This window comes from Odocoileus virginianus, chromosome 1, assembly GCF_023699985.2.
Source record: "Odocoileus virginianus isolate 20LAN1187 ecotype Illinois chromosome 1, Ovbor_1.2, whole genome shotgun sequence".
Classification (NCBI taxonomy): Eukaryota; Metazoa; Chordata; class Mammalia; order Artiodactyla; family Cervidae; genus Odocoileus; species Odocoileus virginianus.
Genome location: NC_069674.1, coordinates 15,208,843 through 15,221,695, shown reverse-complemented (window position 1 = coordinate 15,221,695; position 12,853 = coordinate 15,208,843). Strand labels below are relative to the sequence as shown.

The window sequence follows — 12,853 nt, the reverse complement described above, 5'->3', positions numbered from 1 at the left end:
GGCGTCGCTTACCTTCGTACACGGGGGCCATCGGGGCCGGGGTGTCCGCGATTCATGGCAACGGAGAAGGGATCGCGGCGCGCGAGCTCGGCCCCCCCAGCCTCAGTCGGAATCTGCCATCTTGAGCCTGTGTCTCCGCTCTCGGCGCAGCCGGGGCCGCCAGCGCCCGCATCACCGCCTCACTTGGCCGGCGCCGGGGGAGGGGGCCGGGCGCCGCCGCCGCCGCCGCCGCCGCGGCCCGGGCCCTGCGCGGGGCTCCCGGGGGCTCCGGGGGGCGGCCGGGCGGGCGCAGCGGCCGAGGCCGAGGGCCGAGCGGCCGCGGCCCCCGAGCGGGTCCGCGGTGGGGCGGGAGCCGGGGCGGGCAGCGCGCGGCCAGTCCCCGGCCGGGGCTCAGCTCAGCATGGCTGTGTGTGTTGGGGAGGGGGGGGCTCCGGCAAAAGTTGCACGGGAGGCGGGGGAGGGGCGGGAGGAGCCGGGGGAGGGGCGGGGGGCGGGGGGCGGGGGCGGGAGCCGCGGCCGAGCGCGAGCGACGAGCGAGCCCGGAGCGCGGAGTCCGCGCGCAATCGAGCGCCGATGGCACGGATGCGAGGCGGGGAAGGCCGAGCGCAGGGCAGGAGCTGCCGGGCCGGTGCGGGGAGGTGGGGGAGGTTGGCGGGGGGGGGGCGGATCCCGGATCCCGGGAAGCCGGGGAGGTTAGGCGGCTCCGCCGGGCGGCGGTGCATGCGCTTAGGTTCTGATTGGCAAGGGGGAGCCCGTCCGCGGGGGTGGCAGCCAGAACTTTGTGTGCGCGCGAGCTGGGCGGGAGGGGAACCGACTGGAAGGGAAGCCTCGGCCGCCGGCGGCTCGCCCTTTCTCGCACCTGGTTGGCGCTCCCCGAGATGGGTTTGGAATGAATGAATGAATGGAGGAGTGGGCGCACGCGGTCCTCCCCGGACGCTTGAGTGAGTGGAGGAGCTTTGGAAATCCAAATGAGGTCAGAGATGCGGGAGCCATTCCGCGAGCGCTTAAGAAATGCAGCCTTCGGGTGGTCGCTGGATTCCTGCGGGAATCTGGTTTCCATCCCCATCCTCAGGTCTACCAGGTCTTGAGGGTTAATCCCCTAACCCCTATCACCTAGACGAGTAGTTGCCACCGATTGGTTCCCAGGCCTCTGCCTTCCTCAACACTCTTGCCTCACAGAGCTTGAGAAGCGCTTCAGACTCCCCAGCCCCGAGGCTCGCCAGTTCACTCCTGCAGCTAGTCTTGGGTTCTTTGATGGGATGCCTGCCATCGCCCCCAACTTAAGAAGACTTGATCTTCCTCTTAGGCAGTGTTTTTAAAACTGTGGGTCGTGACACAGTAATTGATCATAACGGACATTCAATGGACGGCAACCAACTTTTTAAAATAATAAAATGTACTAGAATAGAAAGTATTAGACACCATTGCCCTTAGAAAGAGTAATTATTTGTTTCATAAACACTTTGTTTCATTTATATATACTGGACAACTGCACTGGACCAGGATACAAGTTGAATTTCCTGCTGTGGGTCATGGGTCAAAAAAAAAGAAGTTTAAAGTCTGTATTTGGGGGATGTAAAATAATGAACAAACCATTATTTTCCTACCACCTCTTACTTATCCCTCCCTTTCTCCGTGCCCTGTGACCAAACCCCCTCCAAAAAAACCTCCAAACTCACCTTGTTTTGTTAGTAGCACATCTTTCCCCCTTTGCCATGGATGACCTTTGACTCTTGTCTTCCTTGTCCCCATATTCAATGCTACACTTTGCACTGCTTCTGAGCCTAATGTCATTCTGATTTGCAGAATCCTAGACTACCATTGCTGAAGCGGCTCTCAGAAATCACCTGGGCCAGCCATGCCCCCTTAGAACTGAAAGGATGAGGCCCAGGGAAATGAAGTATATTGTCCAGTGTTATACAGTGTTAAATCTTGGGGTTCAGTATGGAAATGCCTTTAAAAACTAAAAAATAGAACTACTGTATGATCCAGCAGTCCCACTCATGGGTGTATATGTGGAGAAAACCATAATTGGAAAGAATATATGCACCACAGTGTTCATTGCAGTGCTATTCATAATAGCCAAGATACAGAATCAACCTAAATGTTCCTCAACAGAAGAATGGATAAAGATGTGGTTACATATAGACAATGGAATATTACTCAGCCATAAAAAGAATGAAATAATGCCGTTTGCAGCAACATGGATGAATCTAGACATTAGCATACTAAGTGAAGTAAGCCAAAGAGAGAAGGACAAATATCACATGACATCACTCATATGTGGAATCTAATTTTTTAAAGGATATAGATGAAGTAATTTACAAAAAAAGAAACAGACTTACAGATACTGAGAACAAACTTATGGTTACCAAAGGGGAAAAAAGTTAGGAGTTTGAAATGGACATATACACACGACTATCTATAAGATAACCAACAAGGACCTACTTTATAATGCAGGGAACTCTACTCAATATTCTGTGGTAACATATATGAGAAAAGAATCTGAAAAAGAATGAATATATGTGTATATATATATATATATACTGAATTAATTTGGTGTACACCTGAAACTAACACATTGTAAATCAACTATATTCCAATAAAATTAAAATTTTTAAAAAGGGAGAAAGCAAAATCAATCAATCAATCAATCTTGGGGTTAAGCTCTTGGCTCCCTCTCTTGTGTTTTTTGCTTCACATCATCACTCATCCCTTCCTTCTATCCCTCCTGTCGTCTACAGGTCACAGCCCGCTTTACCCTAAGCACTTCCGCCTTCAAAACACACAGCTCTGACCGTGCCATGCTCCTGCTAACATCCTTCAAAGAGTCAACCTCTGCACTCAGGGCTGAATTTCCTTGCTTCTTGGATCTTAATCAAGGCAGGCAGGCTCTGACTTACATTTCTAAGCACATAAGTTGAGTTCAGCAAGTCACTGCCTCTCCAGCCAGACTGGTTTCCTCACGGTCCTCTGCCAGCCTTGCCCATCTGGTGCCTTTGTCCAAGCTGCTACTTCCCCACCAAGGATGGCTTCTCCATCTTCTGTCTTTAAACAGACTACCTGTGCCTGTCTCATTTCCTCCACAAAACAGCCTGAGGGAGCATGAGATTAAGACAGGCCTGGGTTCCAATCCCAGCTCTTCCACTTAGTAGCTGTGTGACTTTGATCAAATAGTTTATCCTCTCAGAGCTTCAGTGTCCACATCTTGATTATAACATGAATAGTAATTGTTCCTCCATGCTACCTATAAGTCTCTATCATGACCTTTACCATACAGGTTTTATCTCTCATCCCTTTCCAGTATTACCTAATAGAACTTTCTGCAGGAATGAAAATGTAACAGTTGGTGGCTGCGTAGTGCATGAAGTGTGGCTGGTGTGACTGAAGAACTGAATTTTTCATTTTAGTTTAATAGCCAACTATTATGCTAGCCAGGCTAGTGGCTACCATACTGGATAATGCACATAAACCGTAAGCTCAATGGGAACAGAGACCATCTTGGCTGATGTTCTATCCCCAGCAGTGAGCACATTGCCCGACACATGGCAGGTACTGCACAAATATTTGTTCGATGGATAATTAGCCATCATTTATTGCATGCTCCCTTATGCCAAGCACAACACCAAGAACTTGGTGTAACTTATTTTGTAGAGTCCTCCCCACAGCCCCTGGGATGGGATTAGACTAGAGATAAAATGTGTACAAAGGGCTGACAGATAGTAGAGTTCCATAAAAGGTGGTTATTTTTATCATGAAAACCTCCCTGTGACCAATCCAGCTGATGTTTATCTCTTCTTCTAGGAAGCACAGTTCCTGCCTGTCACACACACTGTGTTGTGCTCTGCACACCCCAGGCTAGATGGCTGACTCTTCTTCTCTGTAGCAGCGCCCTGTCCCCACAACTGGGTTGGCAGCATCCTGGGGCAAGGTCCATGGCACACTTGTTTGCATGTCCCTCGGCTCAGAGCTCGCACCCATCCACGTTTAGTAGCTGCTCCTAACTTCGTCCCAGCTGCTGTCTAGCCATGAGTGACTCTAGGCAGTCTCACTCTCTGGAATGCCTCCTCTGTTCTCCCAAAATTCATATGTTAAAACCCTAACACCTGAGTGCCTCAGATGGTGACTATATTTGGAGATGTGGGGGTCTTTAAAGAGGTAACTGAGTGAAAGGAAGGTCATTTGGGTGGACCCTAATCCAGTACAACTGGGGTCCTTCTAGAAAGGGAATTAGGACAGAGACACATAGGGGAAAAGTCACATGAAGACACGGAAAAGGAGGCCCTCTGCAAGCCAAGGAGGGGGGTCTTAAAAGAAACCAACCCTGTCAACGTTTTGATCTCAGAGCCTCCAGAACTGTGAGAAAATTAATTTCCATTGTTAAAGCTGCCTGCAGTGTAGCAGTCCAAGCAAACTAATATACACCCCCGAGGAGGTGAATTAAAGTGAAGAAAAATCACTTGTGTCCAGTAGAAACATCTTGAGGGCAGCTTCCTTCCCATAGGAAGGAGGAAATGAGCGTGAAACTGGAGTCCCATAAAAGGAGAAGAAGATGCAGCCAAATAGACAAGGCCTCCTCCCACCCCCACCCACTTTTCAGTCACTGTGACCAAAGCTGAACCACATGATACACAACTTCAGCAGAAGACGGTCAGCTGAGCCAGCATACTTGGCTTCGCATAGGTGGGGAGATGTGCTTTGAATGGATTTAGGTATGTTTTCATGAACTGGCAGGTTGAGTCCACTTACCTGTTTCTCTCCTCTCCAGTGATTGCAATCAGGTGAGAGTGGGATATAAACCACACAGTCAAATGCCACGAGGGGCGTGTGAGAGCTGGAAGGGAGAGAGTCTGAGACGGAGGCCCACAGGGCACCAGCGTCTGAAAGACGGGAAGAGAGGAGAGAGCAGGGAAGAAGCAGGACAACTTTGATGCACGGCCCCTCGACATCCCAGGGCAGAAACCACTGCAAAGGGAGGTGAGGTCAGCCGTGCTAATCAGAGGTCACACGAGATGCAGGTGGGGGGGCGTCCAAAGGGCTGAGCAACAAGAGTGACATTGGTGCCTTTCGTGAGACTAATTATGGGGCACATGTAGGGTTCTTAATTCAGCTGAAAAGAATGTGCAGTGTTTGATGGATGGAGATGGGAGGAGGGGAAAAGGGTCAGGGAGATACCAGGAGAGGGCACTAGATAGCATTCCAGACCCAGAGCAAGACCCAAGTCCTGGGGTGGGACCCGAGATGGGGCCAGGAGCTAGCATGATTGATTTAGAGACAGTAGGCATTGTATTTTGCTTATTTAATAAACACATGAGCCCCTAGACAGTGTTCTATGTTAGTTGCTCAGTCCTGTCTGACTCTTTGCGACCTCATGGACTGTAGCCCTCCAGGCTCCTCCATCCATGGGATTTCCCAGGCAAGCATACTGGAGCGGGTAACCATTCCCTTCTCTAGGGGGTCTTCCTAACCCAGGGATCGAACCTGGGTCTCCTGCATTGCAGGCAAATTCTTTACCACTTGAGCCACCTAAGAAGTTAACAAATATTAGCTCATTTAACAAATTCAGTATTTTACATTACAGAGAACTCTGGTTTGCCGAAAGACCACTTAACTTCGGTACACTTGAGAAACATAAAGCAAAGGCAAGAGAACTGGAAAGGATATAGTAATCCGCTACAGCAGTCCCCTCTTCTTCATTTGCCTTTCTACAAAACGGCACGGTCTTTCTCAGGGGTTAGTAAACACGGGGGAGCTTGGACCTCGTTTCAAGTTCATTTTGCTCACAGAACCAGTGACGAAAGGTCTTTTCTTTGTTTGTGCCTGTAGTTGTGAAAATGCACAGCATCACACTATCCTCGAGGCCACAAGATGGAGACATTTCTCTTTGAGGGGTGTGTGTTCAGGTGTGCACGTCTTGTTCTTCTTCTCAGGCCAGCGGTCCCTCATTCATTCTTGCTGTGTGCTACCCGTGTTTTCCTTCTTGGTCTGTATTTCTGGGTGGGAGCCTGTGGCTTTGTCTTGGAGGATGTGGCCAGTGCGTGGGAGGGAGGTGATTCACTTTTCCGTATTCTTTTCAGATCACGCCTCTCTTTTGGCCTCTGGTTCTTTGTATATTTCCCTCTGCCTCTTTGACGGTGTATCTGTCTCACCTTCTTTTTCTCTGCGTCTTTCTCCCTCTTCCACACATGATTTCTTCTCTCCTTTCCTCTTTTTTATGTTTCTTAACAAGTCCCAACACAAGCCTATATTTGCTTTAGTTATTCTTAAGACATTCCTAGGCTTCCCTGGTGACCCCGTGGTAAAGAATCCACCTGCCAGTGCAGGAGAAGATGGATCTGATCCCTGATCTGGGGAGATCCCAGTGCCAAGGAGCAACTAAGCCCCTATGCCACAACTACTGAGTCTCTGCTCTAGAGCCTGAGAGTCACAACTGCTGATCCCACGTGCCGCAACTACTGAAGCCAGGGCCCTGGAGCCTGTGCTCCATAACAAGAGAAGCCACTGCAGTGAGAAACCTGAGCACCGAGACTAGAGAAAAGCCCCAGGCAGCGACAAAGACCCAGCACAGCCAAAAATAAATAAATCATTTTTTAAAAAAGAAACTACTTCTTATTTCTGCTTTAAACCTTTGATTGTCTTAAATGAGACATTTTGCACAGACTGATGTTTAATAACTACAGGACACTCCTGAAACAAAACCTTCAGAGGCAAGGTATTATACCGCAGAGGATGTGAAAGGCTGGACACTGCACTCAAACCGGGAAAAACAGGAGCTGTGGCTTTAAGGGCAAAGGCTAAAGCGAGGCTTGGCAGGGTGAAGGGAATTTGATTGTGGAAATGGCAGCCTTGGAGGAATTACAAGATCAGGGGAATAGGGGAACATCATTCATTTTCCACTTCTGCTCCTAGAAGAAAAATGATCTGACACCTGAACAGGGATTCAGGAAAGACGGAGAGAGGGAACAACATTCTGCAGAAAAGAGAAGAAAACAAAGAAACTCAAAACACCCCAAACCATAATCAGCCTATGAATGTAAAAGAAGGTGTGAAGTAGACACACGGAAGACAGGATGTTTGTGTTGGGGTTTCAGGAGTGGTAGGTTAGGGCAGATCTGAGGAGAAAAAGAAGCAATCCAGCCCCGCAGGGAAATGTTTGTGATGAGAGGAGATGGGTAACAGCTTGGCTTGCCGACGTGCAGTCGGGGCTGAGCTTGGACAAACTGGGAAGACAGGGCACAGAGAGAAGCCACTAGCTCAGGAGCGGATGTAGAAAAGAGGGTGGACACAGGAGAGCTCTTTTAAAAAGCCCGAGGGTCCTGTTAAGCCAAGTTAAACCTAACTCTGTGATTAATCAGTGAGATTGAGCATTTTTGTGCTGTGCAAAAATTGTGTCATGAAGTCTCCTCCCACTGGCATGAAAGTAAGATTGCCCCTCTGTGGCAACCCCCGGAGGGAGACTGACCGTAATGGCTGAGGGCTGGCAGGGCCGACTCTGCTGTGCATTCCTGGATGCCAAATCAAGTGCCCTTTTTCAACCCCTCCCCTGGTTGATCTCTAGGCAAACATTAGTTAGCCGCTGCTAATCCCTTCATCCTACTTGAATCAATCCCCTCCCTTTTCATAACAAAGCACTTCTAGAATTTCCTTTCAACTTTTTAAATCAAGCATCTCTCTTCCTTTCTCTCTCTCTCTTTCTCCCTTCCTTCCTTCCTCTTTCACCAAGAAATTCAGTTCATCAAATGTTCGGTGATTGATTACTATGTGTTAGACTCTACACAGAGGTGAGAGTAAAAAAAGAATAAGGTACAGAGCCCCCTTCCCTGCTTTCGAGGTGCTCAAGTTCAAAACCTCCAGGTAAAGAGTGTAGTACCATATGGTGAGTATAGCAATTAAAGGATGCACGTGGTCAAAAGATGGCACAGAAGGACAAATAGCAAGGAGTGTGTTTATAGGCGGGGGGAGATTGGTGTCTGAGTCCAGCAGCATGAATTCTGCCCAGGGGACAATATATAGAAAGACATGTGTGTCCAGGATCGGCAAGAAGTCAGAATGTTGCTAAACATGGAGAAGGCCCAGGCAGTGGTCCGGGATGGGGCTGAAGACAGAGGCAGGGTCTTAAATGCCAAGTCAAGGAATTTGGGCTTTATTCTATATATGCCAGGTGTGGGGAGAAAATGAGTTCAATTTTGAACTGCTGGGTTTAGGGTTCCTATGAAATATTCAGATAGGGGTGCTCAGTTGCCAAGTGGGTGTAGGGAGCTGGGCGATAGAATTTTGAGTCATCAGCATAAAATGCGTGACTAATCCCTAGGAGTGGGGAGGTCACACAGAGAGAGGTGGTACATGGTGTTTCTCAAAGTGAGGTCCTTGGGTCATCTGCTTCAAAACTCCAGAGGGGTTTTCTGAAGATGCAGATTCCTCGGGAGGAACCCCAAGCCTACTGACTTGGGAATCTCTGGGGTAGTGCCTGGGATTCTGCATTTTAAATTCACTTGCTAAGGAATACAGTTACAGAAGGAAAGTTCAACAGCCACTGGTCTGGGGCAGCCACTGGTATGAGAAGAGGCTGTGTTAGGTGTCAACCCAGAGCCTTGACATCGTGGACATGAACCACTAATTTCCAAGCTTCTTATTAAATCAGAGGAGTAAGGTCATACATCTCCTTCAGCTGGGGCTCTCATAACTTACAGCTCGTGTATGTGTGCTCAGTCATTCAATTGTGTCCAACTCTTTTGTGACCCTATGGACTGTAGCCCATCAGACTCCTCTGTCCATGGGATTTTCTCAGTGATAATACTGGAGTGGGTTGTCATTTCCTCCTCCAGGGGATCTTCCTGACCCAGAGATCAAACCCTCATCTCCTACATTGCAGGTGGAGTTTTATTGTTTGTTTGTTTGTTTTTTACTGCTGAGCCACCAGGGAAGCCCCAAATAATAGCTCACAACATCTTCTTTTGTATACGAAGAATTTAATTTGGTGGTTTCCAGATAGTTTTATGTTTTAGTCTATTTGTAGATTTTAAAAAACTCTTCAGCAGCCTCAAAGTGTAATTTTTTGTTTTTAAAAAAGGCTCTTTTGTCACAAAAGCCTGAGGGCTTTCACTGTACATGTGAGATAAATTTGAATCTTTAAAGAATTCCTTTTGAAAAACATGGCTGTATCTTCAGCTCACATTCCATTTGCTATAGGTGATACACTTCATCAACACTCAGAAACTGTCGATTTGCTTATCTTTTCTTGAGGAGATGTATACTGCCTGACTAATTTGTCTGGTTGAGTTGGATGTTTCAATAGAAGGCAGAACAACAACACAAAATAAGATTTCTTTTTAATATTCTTGAATTCCCTTGTGTTCTTTCAACCTTGTTTTGTTGATTCTAAACTCCTGAGTGTTATGTGTGCTGAGTCACGTCAGTCTTGTCTGACTCTTTATGGCCCCGTGAGCTGTATCCCCAGCTCACCAGGCTCCTCTGTCTGTGGGATTTCTCAGGCAAGGGGCTTGCCATGTCCTCCTCCAGGGGATCTTCTTGACCCAGGGATCGAACCTGCATCTCTTACGTCTCCTGCACTGGCAGGCAGATTCTTTACCGCGAGCGCCCCCTGGGAAGCCCAGGTGTTATATCCTGCGGTAAATAACCGCTGAGAGGGGAAGGCGGTGAGCTGCAGGAAGGGGTCAGAGTTCTTTCATCAGGAAAACTCACTGGTGAATGGCACGAATACATCACAGGGCATCTGAACTCTGGGCAAAGCCAAGGCCGTGCCTGGGGACGGCCCAGGAAAGCATGGGCTACATCGGCTCAAGAGAACATTAGGCTGAGGCTGACCCTGCCCACCCTCTCTACTCACCCCCTTCTCCTCCGCTGCACCCCGTTTCCCCTCCCCCCTGTTCTTAACCTTTTTTCTTCCATGAACTCCCTGGACAGTCTGGTGGAGCCTAGGGACAGGCTCCTTAGAGAAGTGCTCCAAGATGCATTTAGAAAGATACATAAGGTTACAAAAAATCTAATCATATTGAGATACTTACCAAATATATGTTTCTTTATTGATTAAAGACATTAAATAACAAAATCTAACTGTAGGCCCAATAGTTACAAAATTTAATGAATATGAAAAGTAATTCAAGATACCCATAACAACTGTCAATACAACATAAAAATACCTGTGACTTCCATTGGTAACACGTCACAGGTTCTGCAGTTTCTCCTGTGGTTAGCTGCCTTTAGTCAGATTTGAAGATTTAAGGTTCATGAAAATAAAGAAGTCATTTCTTTTCCCCGTGTAAGTTCACAGATCTCCTGAATTCTATCCATGAATCCCTCATGGATACTGAACTCCAGGATAAGAATCACTGCCCTTATTCTATTGCACTATCTTTCTACATAGTATTTATTATTTACTAACATATTATTTACTTATTTTTAAGTTCATTGTTAATCATCTGATTCTCCTTATTAAAATGTAAGCTCCACAAAGTCTGGAGACTTTGTCTCTTTTGTTTGCTGATGTGTCGTGAAAATCTAGAACAGTGTCTGGCACATCCTGCTGCTGCTGCTGCTGCTAAGTCGCTTCAGTCGTGTCTGACTCTGTGCAACCCCATAGACGGCAGCCCACCAGGCTCCCCCGTCCCTGGGATTCTGCAGGCAAGAACACTGGAGTGGGTTGCCATTTCCTTCTCCAATGCATGAAAGTGAAAAGTGAAAGTGAAGTTGCTCAGTCGTGTCTGACTCTTAGTGACCCCATGGACTGCAACCTACCAGGCTCCTCCGTCCATGGGATTTTCCAGGCAAGAGTACTGCAGTGGGGTGCCATTGCCTTCTTCGCTGGCACATCCTAGAGAACTGTAAATACTAGGGGAGTGAGAGAGGCCAGAAGATACCAGCTCTGAGTCTAGGTAGGAGGCATGGACTTCTCTTGTCTTCTCTCTGACTTCCCTTCCTCCTCTCCTTCACCATTTTCTATCCTCTTTATTTATCTTTACAGTCTCTCTTTCCTTTCTCTTTTATTAGCCTCTTTTTATTTCTGTCTCATTCAACAAGTATGTACGGTCACCCTCCATATCCAGGGTTCTTCATCCTCAGATTCAACCAACCTCAGTAATTTCTAAGGAGAAGACTCTACTGTTGATCTATCTATCACTTGAGGCTCCCCAGACTTTTGTATCCATGGGGGATCTTGAATCCCACCCCTACCATGGAAACAGAATGATGATCATACTGACAATGCAACTGTGACAAGACAGACCCAGGTGTCGGGCTCTAGAGCTCATCACCCCCTGGCTAAGGACGTGGCCTTGTGTGTGTGTTCAGTGGTGTCTGACTCTGCGACCCCATCATGGACTGTAGCCTGCCAGGCTCCTCTGGTCATGGGATTCTCCAGGCCAAAATGCTAGAGTGGGTTGCCATTCCCTCCTCCAGGGGACCTTCCCAACCCAGGGATTGAACCGGCATTGCCTGGATTTTAGGCAGATTCTTTACCACTGAGCTACCAGGAAAGCCCAATGATGTGGCTTTTAGGCTAGTCCAAGTTCAATGTCTGCCTCTACATCCTACTTGTGGTCCAACCTTGGGCAAATCTCTTCATCTTTCTGTGACTTCGTTTCTTTTCCATCATTTATTCATTCATCAGTCAATCTTTAGAGGGCTTACCCACCATGTACCTGATCCTGCGCTGGGTATTTGCAGTCTAGTGGGGAGAGAGACGAGGATACACATAAGAGTATAATATGATTAATGCTTTGATGGACAAAGGGCACATGCGCAGGAGAGTAACTCATGAAATTCTGAGGCCCATGAAATTCAGTCTTAGAGCCATAGTCAAGGATGATCCATTGACTCCAAGTAATTTATATATATATATATAAATATATATATATATAAATATATATATATATATATTGCATTTCTGGAAAAACACTAATGTGGATTCAAACTCATAGTGCTTGACAAGAATAATTAAATCTCCTTTCATTTTACCCTCATATTTTTCTTCTTCCAAGCACCTTAGGATTTTGTTGTGTGGATGGACTTAAACATTTGCCTTCCTTTTGGGGTTGAAAGAAGAAGCCAGGCAGAAATTACATGGCTGTCAATTTCAGGATTCTCTTTGGTTCAGTTCAGTTCAGTCACTCAGTCGTGTACAACTCTTTGCAACTTCCATGGACTTCAGCGTGCCAGGCCTCCCTGTACATCACCTACTCCCAGAGCCTACTCAAACTCACATCCATTGCATCAGTGATGCCATCCAACCATCTCATTATCTGTCGTCCCCTTCTCCTCCCGCCTTCAATCTTTCCCAGCATCAGGGTCTTTTCCAATGAGTCGGTTCTTCACATCAGGTGGCCAAAGTAATGGAGTTTCAGCTTCAGCATCAGTCCTTCCAATGAATATTCAAGACTGATTTCCTTTAGGATGGACTGGTTGGATCTCCTTGCAGTCTCTTTGATAGATAACAAAAAAAGGGGGTTGTGGATGCCCCCCTTAGGGCTAATTTTGCCCAGACATCCCAGGGAAGTGATATGTAAGTCAAACACTGAAGGATGAAGAGAGCGGGGCAGAGTTCCTGGTAGTGTGGGGGTCTGGGGAATGAGAGGTCATGGCCCTTGACTGGGGGAATTCAGTCTGCCTGGAGCATAGAGGATGAGTAAGAGGCTGGCAAGAGGAAGAGTGATGGGGAAGGTGGAATGGAGGGAGATGGGAGTGGCGGTGGGCCAAGTCACGCATGGCCTTATAAACCTCATCAGAACATTGGGATGTATCTAGAAATAACAGAAAGTGATAATGGAAAGTTACAGGGTGACAAGATCAGGGTTTGTAAAAGTCCTTATTGACTGAAAAGTGGGAATAGATCAGAGGC

At 47.4% G+C, this 12,853-nt stretch overlaps 1 protein-coding gene across 5 annotated transcripts in view; it reads right to left on the bottom strand.

Annotated features, from left to right (window-relative positions):
* The window catches only part of HIPK2 (homeodomain interacting protein kinase 2), a 210,892-nt gene extending 210,519 nt beyond the window's left edge, over positions 1 to 373 (bottom strand). For 2 of the 5 annotated variants that reach the window (XM_020899418.2, XM_070465034.1), the window contains exon 1: positions 13 to 371. In XM_020899418.2, coding sequence (XP_020755077.1) covers positions 13 to 31 — 19 coding nt within the window. In that variant the 5' untranslated portion in view covers positions 32 to 371. Of the gene's footprint in view, positions 1 to 12 lie in introns of all 5 variants that reach the window. The other 3 variants (XM_070465041.1, XM_070465024.1, XM_020899422.2) reach the window with 3 other exon arrangements.
* Between the last annotated feature and the right edge of the window lie 12,480 nt (positions 374 to 12,853).